General features: G+C 26.1%; 2 protein-coding genes and 1 long non-coding RNA gene across 9 annotated transcripts; 1 reads left to right on the top strand and 2 right to left on the bottom strand.

Moving 5' to 3' along the window:
- Nucleotides 1-37: 37 nt before the first annotated feature.
- LOC122717265 lies at nucleotides 38-2,497 on the bottom strand. The gene is made up of 3 exons (XR_006347183.1): nucleotides 2,324-2,497; nucleotides 1,951-2,071; nucleotides 38-221 (listed from the first exon to the last, which is right to left on the bottom strand). It is a non-coding gene; the product is annotated as an uncharacterized LOC122717265 (long non-coding RNA).
- A 257-nt stretch (nucleotides 2,498-2,754) lies between these two features.
- Nucleotides 2,755-6,858, top strand: LOC122717379 (2-phosphoxylose phosphatase 1). The gene is made up of 4 exons (XM_043941416.1): nucleotides 2,755-3,915; nucleotides 4,383-4,550; nucleotides 4,676-5,241; nucleotides 5,303-6,858. The coding sequence occupies exons 1-4, from the start codon at nucleotides 3,825-3,827 to the stop codon at nucleotides 6,041-6,043; spliced, it is 1,566 nt and encodes a 521-aa protein (XP_043797351.1). The 5' UTR covers nucleotides 2,755-3,824; the 3' UTR covers nucleotides 6,044-6,858.
- A 93-nt stretch (nucleotides 6,859-6,951) lies between these two features.
- On the bottom strand, nucleotides 6,952-20,465 carry LOC122717377 (A-kinase anchor protein 9-like). Of its 7 annotated transcripts, none has more exons than XM_043941408.1 (22): nucleotides 20,256-20,465; nucleotides 19,911-20,033; nucleotides 19,600-19,857; nucleotides 19,344-19,526; nucleotides 16,677-19,280; nucleotides 16,047-16,187; nucleotides 15,632-15,906; nucleotides 14,869-15,551; nucleotides 14,682-14,809; nucleotides 14,193-14,249; nucleotides 13,406-13,573; nucleotides 12,947-13,015; nucleotides 12,361-12,675; nucleotides 11,926-12,297; nucleotides 11,647-11,853; nucleotides 11,431-11,583; nucleotides 9,770-11,369; nucleotides 8,701-9,692; nucleotides 8,339-8,623; nucleotides 8,090-8,263; nucleotides 7,636-8,015; nucleotides 6,952-7,557 (listed from the first exon to the last, which is right to left on the bottom strand). In XM_043941408.1, exons 1-22 carry the CDS (start codon nucleotides 20,316-20,318, stop codon nucleotides 7,437-7,439), a joined length of 9,351 nt encoding a protein of 3,116 aa, XP_043797343.1. In that variant the 5' UTR covers nucleotides 20,319-20,465; the 3' UTR covers nucleotides 6,952-7,436. The 7 variants fall into 7 exon arrangements, with proteins under 7 accessions (XP_043797343.1, XP_043797344.1, XP_043797345.1 ...); XM_043941409.1 differs by having other exon boundaries at nucleotides 12,947-13,012; XM_043941410.1 differs by having other exon boundaries at nucleotides 14,193-14,246.
- Between the last annotated feature and the right edge of the window lie 23 nt (nucleotides 20,466-20,488).

Raw genomic sequence — 20,488 nt, 5'->3', positions numbered from 1 at the left:
TTGAATAATCATTTCAATATATAATTTCTGCTAACATCATTATAATGATCTATAATCGATTCGATCTATAGGCAGCATCGTTAATATAATTTTTATGTGATCCTAATCGAAATTTCAAATTCTCGTGTAATCGTAATAATATAATGTTAACATCAATTTTATTATTCATTATGTTATTTTCCAATATTTATAGAATATATGATCTATATCTGAAGTTGCATCTGAAATATTAAAAGATTATTTTTTAAATTACATTACATTTTGAAAGAAAAAGATAATACATAGTCACACATGATAATCATAAGTTCTTATGATTAACAGATATTTAGAATAAAAATTAATATTTCCACATTTTTTATTTACTTAAACACTTAAAACATTTTTTTAAAAAGAAAAATTATTATATCTTTTTATATCTTTTTAATGTTGTAAAATAATAGTGATAAAATAATTTTAACATTCTCTATTAAATAAAATTTCATTTTAAGTATCCATATCTTAATCATGAAATTCCAAAAATTCATGTTAACTTTATTTATTTATTTACAAGTGTATTTTATTAATTTCATTTTATTTTCGTTTATATTTCACATATAAACGAATATTTAATATAAATATTCGCTGATTGCAATTTAGATAGTGCTCAAAACATATTATTATTTTAATTCATATTTTACTTAAATGAATTTTATTGAAATGCTTGTTCTCAAAGATTGTAAAGCATCGAGAAATTAATTAAAAATCAACAATAATTTGTATCTGTGACAAGAATAAATCAGGACATTTTCATATAATGATTTTCTTCATTTTTTTCGATATCACAAAAATTTATAATGATTTTTTGCTTTTTCGAATCAAATTCTTTTGCAAAATCTTCATAATATAAAACATTCACTCAATTCATTCACAAAAAAAATAAAATAAAATAATTTTTTATTGTCATAAATTATTATCATACTATGAAATTTAATTTCATGATGATGTAACTCTGTTGATTATCCATCACAATAATCATAATGGTTATGCTTGATATGTAACAAGATATGCCTCGACAAGATCATTGCCACCGTGGCAATGGCATAAGAAACAATCAGTGATTATCTGCGTCTCTATTATGGAATTCCCTGCATTTAATTGTATTTAATAACTATTTATATGAATGTGCCAGATCAAATGGATTTGATATGTTTTACAAAATGATCGGTCAAGGATTATCATATTACGAGATCTCATGATCATTATCTTAGTTATCACTTTATTATTAGTATTATATTTGATTTTATAGTATTTTTTCACATTTAATTTTTATTTTTTTTAATTTAATTTTTTTTTATTATCCCATTCAAATATTCTGCATATATCCTTGAAAAAGTTCAAAGATTTCTATATTCATGATTAAGAAATTTTTTAATCAAAATTTTCGTGTCTTTGTATCAATTTAAAATTCAATTCAACAAAAAAAATCTTGATTTATTTATTGTTTCGCAATACGTGCTATTTTCTCAATAATCAATACTCTTATTTCTCTTATATAAAAATAATAATAAATTAAATAATAAAAAATAAAAATTTTTATATTATCATTATTTCTTTATAATAAATTTCTACAAAAGATAAATTTCGTACTTGATATCAATTTTTCAAACATTATACTAGACTTCGTAGATAGAGCTACATAAAAAATACTCTATGTTTTATTTGATTAACATATTTTTTCGATTATTAATTGCATTTTTTTTCAATGATCTAACAACATAATACATAAAATTTCATTTTTCTATATTTAAAAAAATCTTGGTAGTCATATTTTGAATGTATCAAGCAGCGATAAGAAAACGGATGTTGACGTAACTTTGTAGCTTTAAAAAGAACACACGTGTTTAATGTAAATACATTCTATTTAAGACTAATATAATTGACGGTTAGTTTAGAACTCTTATATCATTATACCATTCAGCTCGAGTTATCCTTGTAGTTCGCCTCATGAAATCTAAGATGTATTTACATTGTCTGCCTAATTGTCATACATATATCTAGAGATTCCTTTTCTCTATAGGTGGATGTTTAAAAACTAAAAATAATAAAAAACAAATCAATGTTAGTCTAAAATATATATTGTAGAATTGTCTTCTATGCATTTTACTTATTTGATTCGTTTATTATCTATTTCCTTAGTTAATAAATATCAAAGTAAAATTTTTTTCAAATTATTAAAATTAATTTGAAAACATCAATGGAATAGTTTTTAAAATGGATAAGATGAAATTCAGATGTACATCTGAAATTGGAAATAGATATGATAGCGCTTGCGCTCTTAACTCACCTATTATTTTCATCTTTTTTATGAGGTAAACTTGGGTTTGATAAACATTTACACTAATAAACACTATCGCAATTAATCCTAAAATTTAAATTTGTATATATATTTATGTAAAAAGACGATATTACGTTATGTTAATTAAAAATTTTTTTAAATTAAATTTTATACAAATATCATAATTGAAAATATTGAATAATTAAAAAAGTTTTATTTATTTTTGATGATCAATTTTCTATCCTGGGATAATCTTATTTTATTCTATATTCACTTATGAATCATTGGATATCGCGCACTTTCATTGAAACTTCTTCACAGCTTTTCCAACTGCGGATCGAAATGGATTTAAAACCAGAAGGACAGACCAATCAAATTGCATATCTTGCACGCATGCGTATTTTGATATCTACTCTTGTAACAAGGAACGCATATCTGTCGTAGACACAGGAAAATATTTTAGTAAGATCATAGCTTCAGTTAGTTGTGATTGATTTTTTTCAAATCTTATTTTATGAAGTAAAATAATAAAGATGTGAAAAGTGATAATTTGTATGATTTCTAAAATGTCATCGAAGTGCATCTCCGTCAATCCACATTTCTCATATGTTTATTGAACTTCAATTTATCAATTCAATCAATTTAATTAATATTATTGTAAAAATGGATAATTGTAAATATAAAAACTTGACAATAACAATTGAAGAAGGATAAATGATCTCTAAAGAAAAGAGAAGATTTATATGGAATCATTTTCGCGATAAAAAAATTTTTAAGAAAAAAATTGTTCATTGATCCTGTCAATTTTTTCTTTCACAATTGTTTACAAAATACAGACAACGAACCTGAAAGTATAAAATTAAAATATGAATAAATAGCTTTGTGAGAGAAAAAAAGGGTTCTTGCATTCGATATTAACCTATCTCAACAGAATGCGAGTATTGAAATACCTGATATGCTTTTCATATTTAGAAATTCTTAAGATATAAGATATAAACATTAATTCCTAAAATACTAAAAAAGATTCATCAACAAAATTAAAAAAAAATCCAACAAGAATTTGTCAATATTATATATAGTTACTATTCTTCTGACCAACCGTGATGAGAAACAATAATTAGTTTAGCTGTTCAACATCTTTAACAGCAATAAATCAAAAAAATAAACGAATAATTAATAATAAAATAAAATTAAAGATTAAAAGTATAAAGAAATGTCAGAAGATAGGCAATTTGCATTCACTAATGTGTTCTGGTTGGAACCGTTATCGTGGAAAGTCATAAAAAATTTGCTTTATAATATCATTTATAGGATTTTAATTCCTCTAGATTTTTCAAAAATTATTGAGATAAAATTATACAGGATCGCTGAACAGAAAGGATGCAGTTTGGAGAAGTGTCGTTGAACCGGATTTATTCTGGTTATTTGATTCGGTGTTATTATCAACGTCCTCGTCGTCGAGGTCGTGAAATTCAAGAAAGATTTGGCTGGATTCAAGGTCAGCCACAGAATGTTGGCGGAAATGGTCCGTCTTTCGTACCAGCATCGAGCATTTTATTGCTATGTGATTCTGAGTATATGGATTTTTCTTCTTGTTGCTGGTAATTGAAGGAAATCTCGGCAGTTATTTTTTTTATTTTTTATATATATTCTAATTTTTTTATACATTATTTATAATTTTATTAATTGTATATTTAATTTTGATTAAAACTGATTACTTATTATATTTTTTTTATTTTTTATATTATTTTATGTAATAACATAATAGATTTTTTTAGAAAATCCTTTTTATATATTAATGCGCTATTTTATCTTAACATAAGCGCTAGGAAAAAAGGAAATATGCGAGACAATGCAATTAACTGGTGCATACACGATTTCATGTTATCGACTTCGTTAACTTGGTGTTAGGCATATATATAAACACGTTTAAAATTCTTTTTTTCATCTGTTTTTTTTTTTTTCTACTTTTTTCTGAGCAAAAAATTGAATATGAATTTATTCATTACAAATATATATGTAAAATTCTAAAATATAATTAATAAAATTGCATTGTTAAATTTTATAGGTATGTACAAATATATTGGTATAGATGAAAAAAATTCTATACAAGCTAGAGTTATAGAAAATGACATTTCCATAAAAGAATTCCCAAGAAATTTAAAAGCTGATCTGAAAACCAAAAGAATATTTCGATTTTGTAATCCTCCTAGTGAAATTACAACAGAAACAGAAGGTAAATAAAATGTTTATATATTATATTATTATTATATATTATATTATATATTATATATTATAAATAATTATAATATTATTAAATTATTTTAAATTAATAAAATAATTAATAATTCTCATTTTTAGGAAAATTAGATGGAAATTTAACATTAGGAGGAATTTTAGTGTTTATTCGACATGGAGACAGAGGTCCTTTAGCACATATTCGAAATATAAGTTTAGTGAATTGCGGTGGAGATTTTAGTTCCATACCTGAATTAGAAAATTTATATCATAATTATGTAAATTTTTTGCAAAATGTTTCCAGCTATTCCAGAACTGCTTGGGCACAATTTTTAGGACCATTTCATGGTTTTCCAATGTTGCCCAGCAATTCTAAAGATTGCAAAATTGGCCAATTGACAACCCTTGGCATTGGACAATTATTAAAAACTGGAATCATACTTAAAAATGCTTATTATCATAAATTGAATCTGGGAAATAATTCTATATCCAATAAGGATATTATTGTATATAGCACTAGGTATCGAAGGACAGTCCAAAGTGCAGTTGCATTATTATATGCTCTATTAGAAACAGATGGTTTCCAAAATTTAGCTAAAATTACTATGCAAGAAAGTCAAAGCTATGCTTTTTGTAATACAGATTGTGCATGTCCTGCTGCTGAAAAATTTTATAAGCAATATCTAAAGGTAATTACATTTTAATCTTTTTTATGAATTTGATATTGAATTTTTTGAAATTTTCTTACAGGAAATGTCAGATCATTTGAAATCTCATCCAGCAGTGGCTGATCTTATACGACAAGCTTCCAATGCAGTCTTCGAAATTCCTGATCAAGCCCAGATGACAGATCCTAATACGTTAAAGGATGCATTGTTAACTTATATCTGCCATGGTGCTTCTCTGCCCTGCATAGACTTTAACACTCAAAGAATTTGCGTGAAAACTGAACATGTAACAAGTTTGTTCACTTATACAGAATGGGAATCTAAGCAAGTGGCAAAAAATAACAGTCGCAGAAAATATGGATTGCTAAGGGCTTATGGGTTACTTCGAAATATCGTTTTCTATATGTTACGGATTATCTCTGAAGCTAAACCGAAAATAGTTTTATATTCTGGTCATGATAAAACATTAGAATACCTCGCAACTGCTCTCGGTATATTTTCTGACAAATTGACAATGCCGCATTATGCTTCTCGTTTCGTGATCGAAGTTTATCGAATAAATCCGAAAAATGAAAATCACGTAGCTAGCGATTTCTATTTTCGAGTAGTGATCAATGGTAAAGATTTTACTCAGAAAATTCCATTTTGCAGGAATGCAAATTTTTATAGTATCAGTTATATTGAACGTAATGAAATGGAAAAACGCAAAGATTCAAAATTGTGCCCAATCGAGACAATCATCAGACAACTTCACGATGATTATTTCGGACCATTTAATGCAACTAATTTCAAAGATGCATGCACTAATCATAAGTATGGATAGTGTAAACGCGGCAAATTTATTAAAATGATATAAATTATCAATTGTATAATAATTTATTTAATTTTTTTGTGAAATTAATGAAATGAAAAATAACCAAAAATTAAAAATTGAATATTCTATAAGCTCTCACAAACTAGAAGTGAAATATAATCGGTGCAAATTCAAATCTTCATAAACTCAAATAAAATAATAGGTCTTAATATTCTAATATTTTACAAAGAAAGTATTAAAAATATATTACAAAGAATCTCAGCAAATTTCTTTTATTATTAAAGCTTTATTATGGAAATCTCAAAGTATAAAATATAAAAAATGATAGTAAAATTTGCACTGTTTAGATACTGTCTTCGAATGAATAAGAAAAAGAAAGCCTTATATTCTTAGATTACATCTTACAAAATCGAATATAGCTTTAAATATACATACAAAGCTAAATGATCGCCATATATATTTTATCACATGTCTTAATGTATATATGTAAATAATTTTTATCAAACGGAAATTGTGTTTATTGTTTTTAAAATTGTTAAAAAAATTAAAATCCTATGTAGTTCTCCATCTTTGCTACAATTAAATAATTATTTTCCTTATTAAAATTAATTCTCATTATACTTAAAATGGACCAAAATCCTTGTATAAGAATAATCATCACACTCAAGTGCTGTTAAATTTATGTATTTATTTAGAAAAAAATTGCACGGTTCAAATTTATTGCAAAGTTGTACAAATCAGTATTTATCCAAAAGATATACAAAACAATGTTAAATTAAATTATAGATACATTTTTTGTTAAAATACATATTTATCATAAATTATATTATTGAAGGATGATTTATTAATTCCTATCACTGAATAACAATCAGCAAAAAAAAGACATTTTATATTTTATTCACAATACAAAAACGTACAGATTTTTAATAAATAAATAGAATACTTATTACAATGTACAAGGCACAAGTTTGTATTCTTATAATAATAATGTATGTATAAGAACAATATTTCTTTATCTATTATCTATTATCAGTAACTTTGGTAAAACACAATATATAAACATAACATAATTTTGTTCAATTTGTTAGAAATATTAATAGTATTGAAATTATAGCACAGAATATATCATTATCTAATAATTAATAAAGAATCTTAACGCATGTTCGACAAATGATAATTCCTATACTACAGTTCTATATACATTTTGTAGAAAAAATACAGTTAAACTTTCAACAACATGTTTTCCAATAAAAATGCCCAGTTTTGAATGTTTTTGGTTGATAATACAACCGAAAACAGCAATCCCATGCGGTTTATACAATAATAACCGCATTCAAAATAGTGACGTGATATTTAAATCACAGTCTACAATAATTAGAAAAATTAGATACAAAACATAATACTATTCTGGAATAATTTGAAGATTTCCAGTTTCTGCCATGGCTAAACCCAATTTCTGTTGAATATTTTTCAAACGTTGATAATACTGTTCAAGTGTAAACCCGTCGAAACCACCATCCCCGCTGAAAATTAATAAATAATAATTAATACAATTTAAAATAATTAAAATTAAATTCGAAATAATTCATTAATTTACTTACTTTGAAGTGTTTTTATCTCGGACAGGAGGTGAATGATTTATAGTAGTTTTCTGAATTGGTAAAAAAGATTGATCTATATTCCATAATAATGTTTTTACACCTATTCGTTTGCCAGTGTTCCATCTCACAATTAACCATTTCATTCTACAAATACTGATCACAACAAGTACTGTACTTCTAAAACGCACTTTTGGCGATTTTTTGTTGCGACCTATTACTGCATAAGATCGTTGCACTTTAGTCAATTGAGCAAGTACAGATAAAGTATTTTCTTCAGACAATTGATAGCCGCCAACAATAGATAGTAAATAGCGTTTTTGATAAGCTAGAGCTTTTCGTCTACTATCTGCTCGCAGAAATTTCCCATAAAAATGTTGCAACTGTGAAAAAATATATATCATTATATCATTAAATATGAAATAAATATAAAAAAAAAAAAAAAAATAGAAATTACTTTTTCTGTATGTTCTCGAGTGTTCAAATCTTGAGGTACTTTACTTCGTTTCACTTGAACTTCAAATAATTTAATTCGTTGATTCAATTGCTCTTTTTCTTCCCTTGCTTTCATTAATTTTTCCTGAAGAATAGTTTTCTCTGTCAAATATTTTTCGTTGATATTCGTAAGATCCTATAAATATAATATTATAGTTATAAAATGCAATGATTTATAAAATGATTAAGAATTTATTATTAAACTCATTACTTCAATCTTCTGTAAGAATTTAGCAGGGACATTTTCATTTGAGAATCTATTTTTCAATTCTTTCGTTAGTTCTAATTCTCTTATCGTGTATGTTTTTATGTCTTGTTGTAATTCTGTGATCACATCTTTTAAGTTCTTTTCCTCATCTTTGGCAGTAGTCAGTTTTTTAATTAGATCACTTTCTCTTTCTTTAAGAGTTTCCACAGTTTCAGTTAATTTTACTTCACGTTCAAGGGATTCTGTCAATTCTCTTTTTAACTGCTTCATATCAGCTTCTAGATCCATCTAGAAGAACAATTAATTATTTACTAAAAGATGATAGAAATCAATCATTATAAAAATATATATATCTTTATACTAACTATTACTTCTCTAGCATTATTAATTTCTCTTCTTGAAGCTTTAAGATCATTGTGTTCAGAAGTACTTCTTTCCTGTCTTCTAGTTTCTGCATCAGACATGGTCTTGATTCTTTTCTGTAACCATTCACATTCTTCTTCTTTTGCTTTTAGTTCTTCTTTGGTACGCCTGAGATCAGTTTGCAAATGATCTTTGGTTCCCTCTATTAAAATCAAATTACTTATTAAATTCTCTCTTTTTTCTTCTTCCACTTCAAGTTGTTTCTCAATGCGATTTTTCTCCATCTGTAATTTTTTCAAAGTATCTTTGAGCTCTACATTACTTTTTTCTTCTTTTTCAAAGTTTTCCATTAATAATAGATATTTCTTTCTTTCATTTTCCAAAAGATCTGTTAATTTCGGTAAATCATCGGCTTTTTGGGATTGTACATGTTCTTTCATCAAACTCAATTGCATCTCTAAATTTTTGTATTCCTCTTGTAACAAGTTCAATTCATTTTTAAGTTTTGCCTCATTATCTAAAGAATTTTTTTGTTTATTTTGAAGAAAATCTATTAATTCTGAATTCCGGATATGTTCAATTTGCATTGTTCTATGTTCTTTTTCAATTTCAATTTTTAACATTCTCATTATTTTTTTCTCAGAAGATAATTCATCATCTAATTTCACAACTTTCTTTGATTCTTCTGTCAAATCTGATTTAAGCTGGAAGATACGATTTTCATATTCCGCTATCTGACATTTAAGCATTTCTTTTTCAATCTCTAAATCGTCTTTCAATTTTTTCAATTCTTCATTAATCTTGTTAGCTTGAATTAGTTTTAATTTTAATTCCATATCCTGATAAGGAGCAGAATTATGTTGTTTTTCGCATTCAGTTTTATGTGACTTTGTGTCACTTTCTATGGCGTTCATGATCTGTTTATCTAAATGAACTGATAAATTTAATTCTCTTTGTACCATGTCTTCAATATCAGTATCATCCTGTGATCGTTCTGCAAATACATGATATATGATTATTAAAATAAATAATATTTTATTTTATATATCTTATATAAAAAAAAATACTTACGCGCAATTAATTTTAAATCAGATAACTCTTTACTCATTTTCTCCACCATATCTCTTAACTCAGCAGTTAATTTCTTTTCATCCTTTAATTTTTTTCTCAATTCCACTACATTTCCAGATTCTTTCATTTTATTTTGTATAATTTCTAAAGCTTTGTGTAGATTCTTACCATCATCATTCATTTGTCTTATCATTTTATCTTTTTCTTTTAAGTATTCCTGCAAATGATGAATTTCTTGATCCTTTTCATTAGAAGGTGATGATGTTTCCGATACGCTAGTGCGTCTAGCCATTTCTTCTAATCTTCTAATGATCTGATCTCTATTGTTTAAACCTTCAGTCAGTCTCTGAATTTCAGTTTGACATTCTAATAATTCTTGTTTAATCGATTGATATTTGGTTTTAAATTCGTATAATTGTTTGTTTTCATTTTCGATCTCAATATTGCGGGTTTGAATTGTTTCAATGGTAATATCTTTGTCGAGAATTATATCTCTAAAATTTTGCATTTCTTTTATCTTCTCATGAAGCAAAGTAGTATATTTCTGTGCCTGTTCTAATTCTTGTTCCTTCTCTTCTATATTTTTCTTCAATTTAATATTTTCTGAATTCAGCTCCATTATAATTCTTTCATTCATTTGCATTTTGTTCTTATGATCTTGTATTTCTTCATCTTTTAATTTCAAAACATTTTCTACTTCTTGAAGATCTTTCTTTATTTTATTTTCTGATACTCGTGATAACTCATATTGATTTTGATAGAAATATTTGTCTCTAGAAAGTGTTTCTATTACCTCTTTGAATTCTGTTTGTAATTCATCATAATGTTTCTGTAAAGTAATTAAATCATTTTCTTTTTTATTTAAAATTACTGATTTTGTATTTAATTCCTCTTTCACTATCTGCAATTGATTCTCTAGCTTCTCCATTTCATTTAAACTTTCATTAATGGAAGTTTGAGTATATTTTATTGATGTAACACAAGATTTATTACTATTACTGTCATTTTTCTCATTAATATGTTTTTCAGGAGATTTCAGCACTTGAATGCATTGTTGTCTTGACTGGATAACATGATCGGTTTTGTCATTGGATAGATTATTTTCTGATGAAGAAGTCTTTAATTCTAGGCCACTGTGTAACAAATCTAACATTCCAGATTGTTGACTAGAAGTTGCAGATAAGCTCTGAGAACCAAGATCCAAAGGAGGAACTTGAGGATGAACCATGTTAGCACTGTCCATCAAAGGCACAATTGAATCGTCTATATTTTTGAGAGTAAATGGAACTTTGAAAGTAGATACATTAGGTAAGTTTTGAGTTGTATTAATTCCTCTAATAGCTTCTGTAGTCTCTTCGCATTCCGAGTGAATTGATAATATATCACTTAATGTACGTGCACTATTCTTTGCCTCTGTTTGACGTGCTAACTCTCTTAATTGCGTTTCATCTAAATTTAGCGAAGAATACATTTCAAGTTGTTTTTCTTTTTTGGATAATTGTTCTTTCAAATGATCTATTTCCTCGTTTTTATCTGCTAACATACTATCTATTAGTTTTGGTAATTCCAATTGAGCATGCTCTTGAACGCCAACTTTTGCCTAATAATAATTTTATTTAGTTAAATACAATATTTATAAATATTTAATTTAAATTATATACCTGGAGAATTTTTTTTTCTTCTTCTACTACTTCCAGATGTTCTTTCAATTTTTGAATTGTAACACTTTCTACTTGTACCACATTTGCAATCTCTGCTTGTTTCTCTTGTAATAATTGATTAACTCTATCTAATTGATTCTTCATATCCTTTAACTAAAAAATAAAAAATATTTTATAAAAAGTGACGATAAAAAATATATACTTTTCAATATTTACTTCTAAATCTTTATCAGCAATAGTTCGTTCCAAAGATTGAAATTTCGTATTAGCTTCATGAAGTTGTAATTCTAAGCGAGATGTTGCTTGTCTTTGAGCAAATGGAGCACTTTGCTTATGCTGTTCCAATCTACCGCGCATTGATTGTATTTGGAATAATTGTTCAGAAGCTGTTTGTTGAAGAATTTCTTGTTCTGCTTGTAATTCCTGTAAAAAAAAAAGAATTTTTAAAAAATTACATAAGAATTAAACTTTTTTTATTTAATTTTTTTTCTTTACTTCATTCTGATTTCTAAATGCTGTCACTTGCAATTCTAAATCTTTGATTCTTTTAAAAGCTACTTCTTCGGCTCTAGCGTGTTTTAACATTTTCTCTTTAAGTTTTAAAAGTTGATCAAGAGGTAACATAGGTGGAGCAGTGGGATCATCTGGTGTGGGACACCGTGTAGCATCTATTTGATCTCTGATAGACACATCTTCGCTTGGTTGGCTTAAACTTAAATTGGAACTGCACATGTGCGCAGATTCCAGTTCTTTAATTCTTTTATCTAATTGATTTTGCATATCACGAAGTTCCGTTTTCATTTGCTTCAATGCAGCAGAATTTACATTGAATTGTTCAGAACTTAATTTATGTTTTCTTAATTCCTCCTATAAAATCGTATTTTAGAAATAAATATTCTATACAATTTTCGATAATAAATTTAAACTTACCTGTAAATGAATAATGTGTTCATTCAATTGTTTGCTTTCACTACCCATCTTAACGGCATCCAATTCTTGAACTAATTCATGCTGATTTTTAGTCTGTGCAGCAATCACAGTTTCTAATTGATTGATTTGTAATTGCAGAGATTCTTCTTTCTCAGTTTTAATTTGTAACTGTTGTTCTAAATCTGTGATTATCTCTCTAAGTACCCAGATCTTATCAATAGCTGCTTTGAGTTCACTTTCAGTTTCATTTTTTTTTGCTTCTGTGTCAGACATAAGAGAGGACATTTCTCTCATTTGAGATTCCAGAACTTCTACCTAGATTACATTTAATCGTTTAATAAATTCTTTGTTTTTTAAGTTTAATTAATTACCATAACCATAATTAGCTGCTAGAAAGCACCATCAATATGTAAAGCACACAAAGATATATAATATTTGTTCAAATGAATTAAAAGTTACATGCATTATAATACATTTGTTAAAATAAAATATATATTATTTTAATTTATTTTTTATTCAATATAGTTCAAATTTGAAATATTATTAAGTATATTCTTATAATTCTTATAAGTAAGTAACCACTCACAGTTGCATCGATGTCAGATGCTTGAAGCGTAGGGATGTCTGATGTTGCTTCAGGTGATAATGTGGACTGCTTTGTGCGACAAACAGAAAACCAAAACCAAAGTGCAGAAAAACTCGTGTTAAAAGATTAGTAAAAATGCGTGTTAATAATAAGCTGCTTAATTACTGCAATATAGCTAATGACAATTATAAAAAATAGATTTAAATTATATATGATATCTTAAAATTTTTTTATTAGTTTCATGAATTTATATGAGATCAGTAAAAATTGTGAAAATATCCCAATCCAAAACAAATAAAATTAATTATTTCTGTATCTGAAAAAGTTTCTGTATTTGATTGAAATTATTACACAAGAAGAGTTTTCAAAAAAGCCATATGCCTTAAATGCAAACAAGTATTTCATTTTTCGAATTTGTTGATCATTTTTTTAAACAATATAAAATTTCTTGAAACTCACTTCAGATGTGATACGTTGATCTCTTTCCTTCTCTCGTTCACGCTCCTTAAGTTGTTCCTGCAGAATATGAATTTGTTTTGCAGCTTCATCTCTCTCTGCTTCTCTTTCACTTGCTTGTTCATCCAAGAATTTACGAGTTGCTTTTAATTGTTTATCTGCTGCCTCGATCTACACATATTTTCTTTCAATTAATATAAATAAAGATTTTAAGATGTATTAAAATAGGTTAACATAAAAATCTTGAATTAAAAAATCAATAGAATATATTTTTTAATAACTAAAATTAAAAATTTTAATCATATTTATATTAATACACATTCAATAATAAATTATATTATAGAAAATGAAATTATAAACACATTATATGTAAAAAAAAATATCTTTATACAAAACAAACATTAATCTAATAAAATAAAATGTGTCTACAATTTGTAAAAAATATTCATTACTTCTTTTCAAGCATATTTAATTCTGTTTTCAGATACTTAATAAAGCAATCTGAAAGGATAAGAAAAAGTTAATTACATGCATATAAACTAGCATTAGAAAGAAATACATTTTTAATATAATATATGTCTTCAATATTCATCAGATATTATTGTTATTTACGTATATTAGCATAAAATTTAATCATTTGTAATACCACTTGTAAATTTTGTTAGAATTGCAAAAAATTTATAAAATTATTATTAATTTATTATAAAATATTGTGCAGTTTTAAAATTTAGCGCTAAAATTAACTTACGGAGCAGATTTTTATAATAGTATTAGTAAGTCTATAATTTACCTTTCGGTGGCAAACCTTGTGAATGTATGGGGTAGGAGTGGGTTCTAAAGGCACCTGCTGCAGATAACAGAACGCTAATCAATCGTTTTAAAACTGCATTATAAAACTATACATTTTTATCTGTCGTTCTGTTTTTTCATTTTTTTTTTTATTCCATATACTTCTTTTTGAAAATTTGTTTCTTTTGATTTCAATTTAATATTTAAATATTAAATAATAGGAAAATCAATTCAAAATTAAATTTCAATAAAAATATTAATATATAGAAATAAACACTATCTATTTATGAATTAAAAAAAAATTTTGTAGAATATATATATAAATAATTAAGCTAGGTACATAGAAAAATTAAAATATGAACTACCAAATACTAAACTCTCATTTTCAATATGCAATACACCACAAATATTTCGTATATAGCATACCAACTCTATATAATAAAAATACATGCAATCTGTGCATTCTTTAAAAAAAAAATTTTTAGTTTACCTGTTGTTGTAAGTCTTCCTTTTCTTTTTTAGCTTCTTCCATCAATTTATCACTCTGTCTAGACAATTCATCTATCAATTGTAATAATTCTGTACAATCTCCTCCTCCATTTGATAATATATGTCTGACTAAAAAATAAAATATAAATATAAAAATATATACTGAAAAATTATTTCATTTTTCATACCTTTCTCTTGTAATTGTGAAAAGTCTTGTAATGTAGTATCAATACCCACATCATAATTTTCCCCATAACCTTCTGTGATTGTTTCTTTTTTATTCTCTGCATTAACCAACTTTCTTTGAAGATCGAAAATAGTCATTTTTTGATGATCAATTTCTTCTTGGTAACCCATAATTAAAGTTTCAGCATGATGGAGCTTCAAATTTAGTTCTTCATTCATTTTATTCAACCAAAGAGTATCTTTTGAAGATAATTTTCCTTCAATCGACGAAGTATTAAGAATTTCAGCACTCTCAGATTTCAAACGAAGTATGCAATTGTTTAATTCTTGTTTTAATTTTTCCGTTATGTTATCATCTTCTTCTAGAATAGTTGGTAAAGTTTCAACATTGCTATTTATTATTGAAACTATCTCTGTAGTTTTTGGAGCAAAATGCACCTTTCGAACAATCATCTCAGGTAAATTCAATGAGTCCTTTTTTGAACTTATTTTTAATTCGTTATATTTCAATCCTTCAATTTCATCAAATTGCATGATTTTTTCATTATTAACACTATCAGACAATTGCCTTTTAGTAATTTCAGTAAAAAGAGTGTTATTAATTTCTTCTTCACAAACAATAAAGTATTTTATCAATTCTTCAATTAAAATTTTAAGAGTAGCGCACGTTTTAGTTAAATTATTTCTATTTAATAAAAATAAAATATATTTTTTTAAAATAAATATCAATAAAAATAATTTTTAATTTTATCGAAATGTAAATACCTTTCTTCAAAAATCTTATTATCTATTAACAAGTTTCTATCACCACAATAATTTTGAAAATATTCTGACTTAATTTTATTAAGTTCTTCTCGATGACAATCAATCATCTTAGTCACAGTTCGAGAATGTTCTTCTTTTAAATGTTGCATCTCTTCAATATGTGTATTTTTGAGCAGTTGCATTTCTTTTTTTGCATTACCAGTTAGTTTATCTCGTAATTCTAGCAATTCTATTGGCCAATTGTCTTCTACGTCCGACTCGATCGTTAAAAGTACCTATTCATTAAATTACAATAATATGAAAATAATAAATTGAAAATGATATTTTAATACAAAATTAAATTAAATAAATGTTCTAATAATTATTACAAGTTTTATAATATATTATAAATTGGTGTAGCTAAATCTAAAGCTACCTGAATTTGTTCTTGAAGTGCATTAATAATATCCAATTTAGCTAGCGCAACTTGTTCTTCCAATTGATGGTTGTAGGCTGCTCGCAGTTGCGTTAATTCACCGTTTTCCAACGCACCCGCATCCCATTCTGTTTGACAATGCTGCATGCACACGATCACACAATAGCTGTTAGTTACAAGAGAAACTGTACATTGTGAATCTATTTAGTTTGGGCTAATACTTCTATTTTCCAATTGATAATTCATAATCCAAAACTCCTATTATAATTTTTATTAATTGGTAAAATTTATTAAAAAATGTTTTTAGAATTTAAAAAAAAAATCAAAAAGAAAAACATAAAATACATTCAAATTAAAAAATCATGCATTTTTTAAAAAAAATATATAAATGCTACTATACGAAAAAACATACCATTTAAATTAAAATAAAACATTTAAAGTGCAATCTAATATACATAAAGAAGTAAATCAAAAAATTTGATTTTCATTAGTATGTAACACATATTTCTAAAAAAAAAAAGCAATTGTATTGCACAAAAATGATGTCCAACATTTAATATAACAAATAACAAATAAAGTGCATAAAATATACAAAAAAGAAGTGCATAAAATGTTTGAGAATTTACTTGCCTGATTCACCATATTTCTTAAAAATCCATGTTTCCTTTCTTTATTATTGTATAATTCTTTTTCATATATATTTTTCTGGTCTTCCAAAGCTTTTTCATAATTTAATTTCATTTCCTGTCCCTCTATTATTTTGTTTTGCAATTCTTGTTGTAAAGTTTTTATTTCATATTCTAGTTCAGATTTATTATAAGTATTAAAATTTCTACTAGAATACTTAGATTGTTGTTCATCTCCAATTGGAGAACCAAGTCTTGAATTATGTTCAGATATATTAGAAACATTTAAACAATCGCCTGCACCACCAAAATATAAATCTTCAGTTATATCAGCAATTTCACTATCATTATCTGACATTTTTTTTGATTGCTGACTAAATATTTCTTCAGAATATTGTTTTTCCATCAATAAACATTTTTGTTCGAAATACATGCGCAATTCTTCCATCTCTTTTGCGTGTCGCTTTTCCAATTCGATTTTAAGATCATTTAATTCTGTTGTACCTTCTTTTAAGCCTAATATCAATGATTGTACTTTTCTAATTTCAGATGTAGTTTCAGTTTTTATAGCATTTATTTGCTCGTCATGAACGTGAATTAATGTTTCAATTTCTTTGCGTAAAGTTTCCTTTTCTGATCTTAATTGATTTATAGATTCTTTTAATAAATATATATTGTCTAATTTCTTTTTCAAAACTCTATTTTCTTCCATTTTTTGTTCCTTTTCTGTAGTAAGATTTTCTGAGAGACTAATATAATATTTCAATTTGCTTTTAATTTCTTCATAGTCTGTTTGTTGGCTTAAATGTTCTAATTCTTTTCGTAATCGTTCATTTTCTTCTACTACAAATGTTAATTTTCCTTGCAATGATACTCTTTTATTATTATTATCAAGATTTTCATTTTTCTCGGATAAAGTTTTATTTTTATCTAAACTTTGATCATGCATCATACTAACAGAATCATCAACAATTCTATCTAATTTATATTGCTTCATTAAGGCACTATTGTAACTGGATGATGGCATAGAAATATCTAATTTACTGTCATTTAAAGCTAAGGTTTGATTCAATTTCTCCTCTACCTCTGCACATTGAGCCCATGCTGTGGCCAATCCATTTTTCAATTGTTCACGTTCTTGTTCAGATTTTTTCAATTTATCTGTTAAATCATACATTTTCTTTATACACTCTGCAAACTCTGTTTCTTTTTGTTCAAGGATTATCTTAAATTTCTTAATTTCTTGTTGATCCTCTTCAATTTTATGTAATAAATCATTAACAGTATCTTTCATATTCTGATTAGATAATTTCAATTCCTCTTCTAATAGTAAGGAACTCTGATCATCTAAATCATTCTTTTTCAAGGAAATTAATTCAGATTTATATTTGTCGCACACATTTTTCATATCTTTAAGTTGTTTCTCATACGATTTCTTAATTAAATCTGTTTGCTCCAATTCCTCTTTTGACTTACGAATATCTTCTTCAAGACCTTCAATTCTCTGAATTAGAAGTTTTTCTAATTCTGCTTTCTCCTCGAGTTTTTGTTTTGTTAATTGATATTGAATTGCCACTTCATCAAAAGTCTGATACGTAGTTTCATTTAATTCACTCAAAGTACTCATATTTATACCACTAAGTCTAGATAATGATTTTTCTAAATCATATATCCTATTACTCAAAGTTTTTTCATGAATTTGGCTGTTTTCTATTAATGATTGTGCTGCTGAATATCTTGATGAGAGATCATCAAGCTTAAATTTTAAACTTTCATTTTCTTCTTTTAATATAGCAGCATTTGATAAAGCCTGTTCCAAAGAACGTTCAATACTTTCTTTTGATTCAAGAATTGCAGTCACTGCAATGTATTTTGAAGTAATTTCTTCTAATTGAAGTTTATGTAACTTAATCTGTTCGCTTAGCATCTCTTTTTCTTTTTGATTTTCTAAATTTAGAATATGTCTAGCTCTTTCTGACTGTACTTTAAACTCATTAAACTTCGATTTATATTCATTTAATTCAGTTTGGGCAATTTGTTGAGATTCTGAGCGATTCATTAATTCAAGTTTCAAAGCTTCTACAGTTTTTTTATAATGAGTCAACTGTGTTTGAAAAATGGAAAGTTCTTTGGCATGTCTAGTATCCAAATCTGGCAGCTCCTTGTTTAAACGATCAGCTAGAATCTTATTCTCTTCCTTCAATTGTTTTATTTCTTCTTCATACTTATCTTGAATATTTATTATTTCCTTTTCATGTTTAGCAGCTAAATCTTTCAATTCCTGCTGATGACGTGTAGTATTTATATTTGTTTCAGTTGTGAATTTCTTTAATATATGTTGCATATCTTGTTTTATTTTATCTACGCGTGCTTCATATTGTTTCTGTTGCTCTAAAGTCTCAGTGATATTTAAATTTTTATCAGCAGCACTTACACGAATTTGTTCATTTAAATTATTAATTTGTAACTTATAATCATTGATCTCTGCAACTCTAGTTTCTTTCTCCATTTCAAGTGTTTGTACATGTTCTAAGTTTTGAGCCAACTGACTATTTAATTTCTGTATCATTGATCTTTGATCATTTAAAGTTTTTTCTAAAGTATCAATCTAAAAAAAAATTCAAAAAATAAAAATTTTTCCAATTATTTTTTTGATCTGAACAGTTCTTACCTTTTCTTGTAAGCTTTTATTATTCATAGTACTAGTATTATCCTTACAAGGTATTTCCATTGCATTCAAAGCATTCAATTGACTAGCAAAATTATCTCTTGCAGATATTGCTTGTTGTAAAGACCACATTAATTCTTCTATTAGGTTATCTCTTTGATTCACTGCTTTTTCAAACTCTTGTAACTGTTTCATAAAACAAAAGACATAACTATCTACATATACTATGTCAAAAAAAGAAAAAAAATATTTCATTTACTTTTGTATGATACAAAGGTATAACATCTCTGCTAGGTATACTACTATTCTGGCTTTGAGAAGAATTTGGAGATGATGCTTCTGCTCTCAAATGATCTATTTCTGCATTTAAAGCTTCCACTATGGCTTCTTTTCCTTGTAATAATTCTTCTAATTGAGCCACTCTTCCTGCAAGACCTTCTAAATCTCCATCTGCTTCTCCTTCACTCATACTGACACTGCTTTGCGTCACATCTCTTGAAGAAACTCCTTCATGTACCTATAATTAATAAAACTAGAATTTCAAACAAATAAATAAATTTTTATTCTTACGTAAGATTCTCTATGTCCAATAGATTTGTCATTTCGGAAAGATTCTTCGTCAGATATCTCATCCATCTGATTATAACTTGTACCTTGAACTTTGCTAGCCTTTTCTGCCTTATATTTTTCCAACTAAATTAAATCAAAATCATGTTTTATATACAAAATAAATTTTCATATAATTTTTTATTGAAGGAATTAAAATTTTTTTAAATATTTTATTCATTTTTCAAATTCATTATATTAAATAAAGTTTCTGTCGTATATAACATAGGAATAACTTATAAATAATTAAAAAATACTTGAGACTTGATGTCATAAGAGAAATAATTAATCTTAAGAAAAAAGACCTACCATTTCTCTACCCGCCTCCAAAGAGCGTCTTCTGCGCTCATCATCTTCTATTGCTTTACTCATTTCATTAAAATCTGACCAACAATTAGCTGTTTAGTAATTGACGATAAAAAACAAATCGATTATTAATTGTTGGACAATCTACAAGTTTATTCAATATACACTACATTTCAAACCCATGTACTCAAATCATTTACTACAAATGTTCGACCGTTGTCGACTTATAAAAATAC

The sequence above is a fragment of the Apis laboriosa genome, unplaced genomic scaffold (assembly GCF_014066325.1).
Source record: "Apis laboriosa isolate Shangri-la unplaced genomic scaffold, ASM1406632v1 scaffold4_cov146, whole genome shotgun sequence".
NCBI lineage: Eukaryota > Metazoa > Arthropoda > Insecta > Hymenoptera > Apidae > Apis > Apis laboriosa.
This window is presented reverse-complemented; position numbering and strand designations above follow the sequence as displayed.

Coding starts and splice junctions, on each gene's coding strand:
- LOC122717379 (XM_043941416.1), top strand. CDS start 3,825: ATGTTGGCGGAAATGGTCCGTCTTTCGTACCAGCATCGAGCATTTTAT. Junction 4,551..4,675: donor AATTACAACAGAAACAGAAG/GTAAATAAAATG, acceptor TCTCATTTTTAG/GAAAATTAGATGGAAATTTA. Junction 5,242..5,302: donor TTTATAAGCAATATCTAAAG/GTAATTACATTT, acceptor ATTTTCTTACAG/GAAATGTCAGATCATTTGAA.
- LOC122717377 (XM_043941408.1), bottom strand. CDS start 20,318: ATGAGTAAAGCAATAGAAGATGATGAGCGCAGAAGACGCTCTTTGGAG. Junction 15,552..15,631: donor AATAAGATTTTTGAAGAAAG/GTATTTACATTT, acceptor TTTATTAAATAG/AAATAATTTAACTAAAACGT. Junction 12,676..12,946: donor CATCTGACATCGATGCAACT/GTGAGTGGTTAC, acceptor AATGTAATCTAG/GTAGAAGTTCTGGAATCTCA.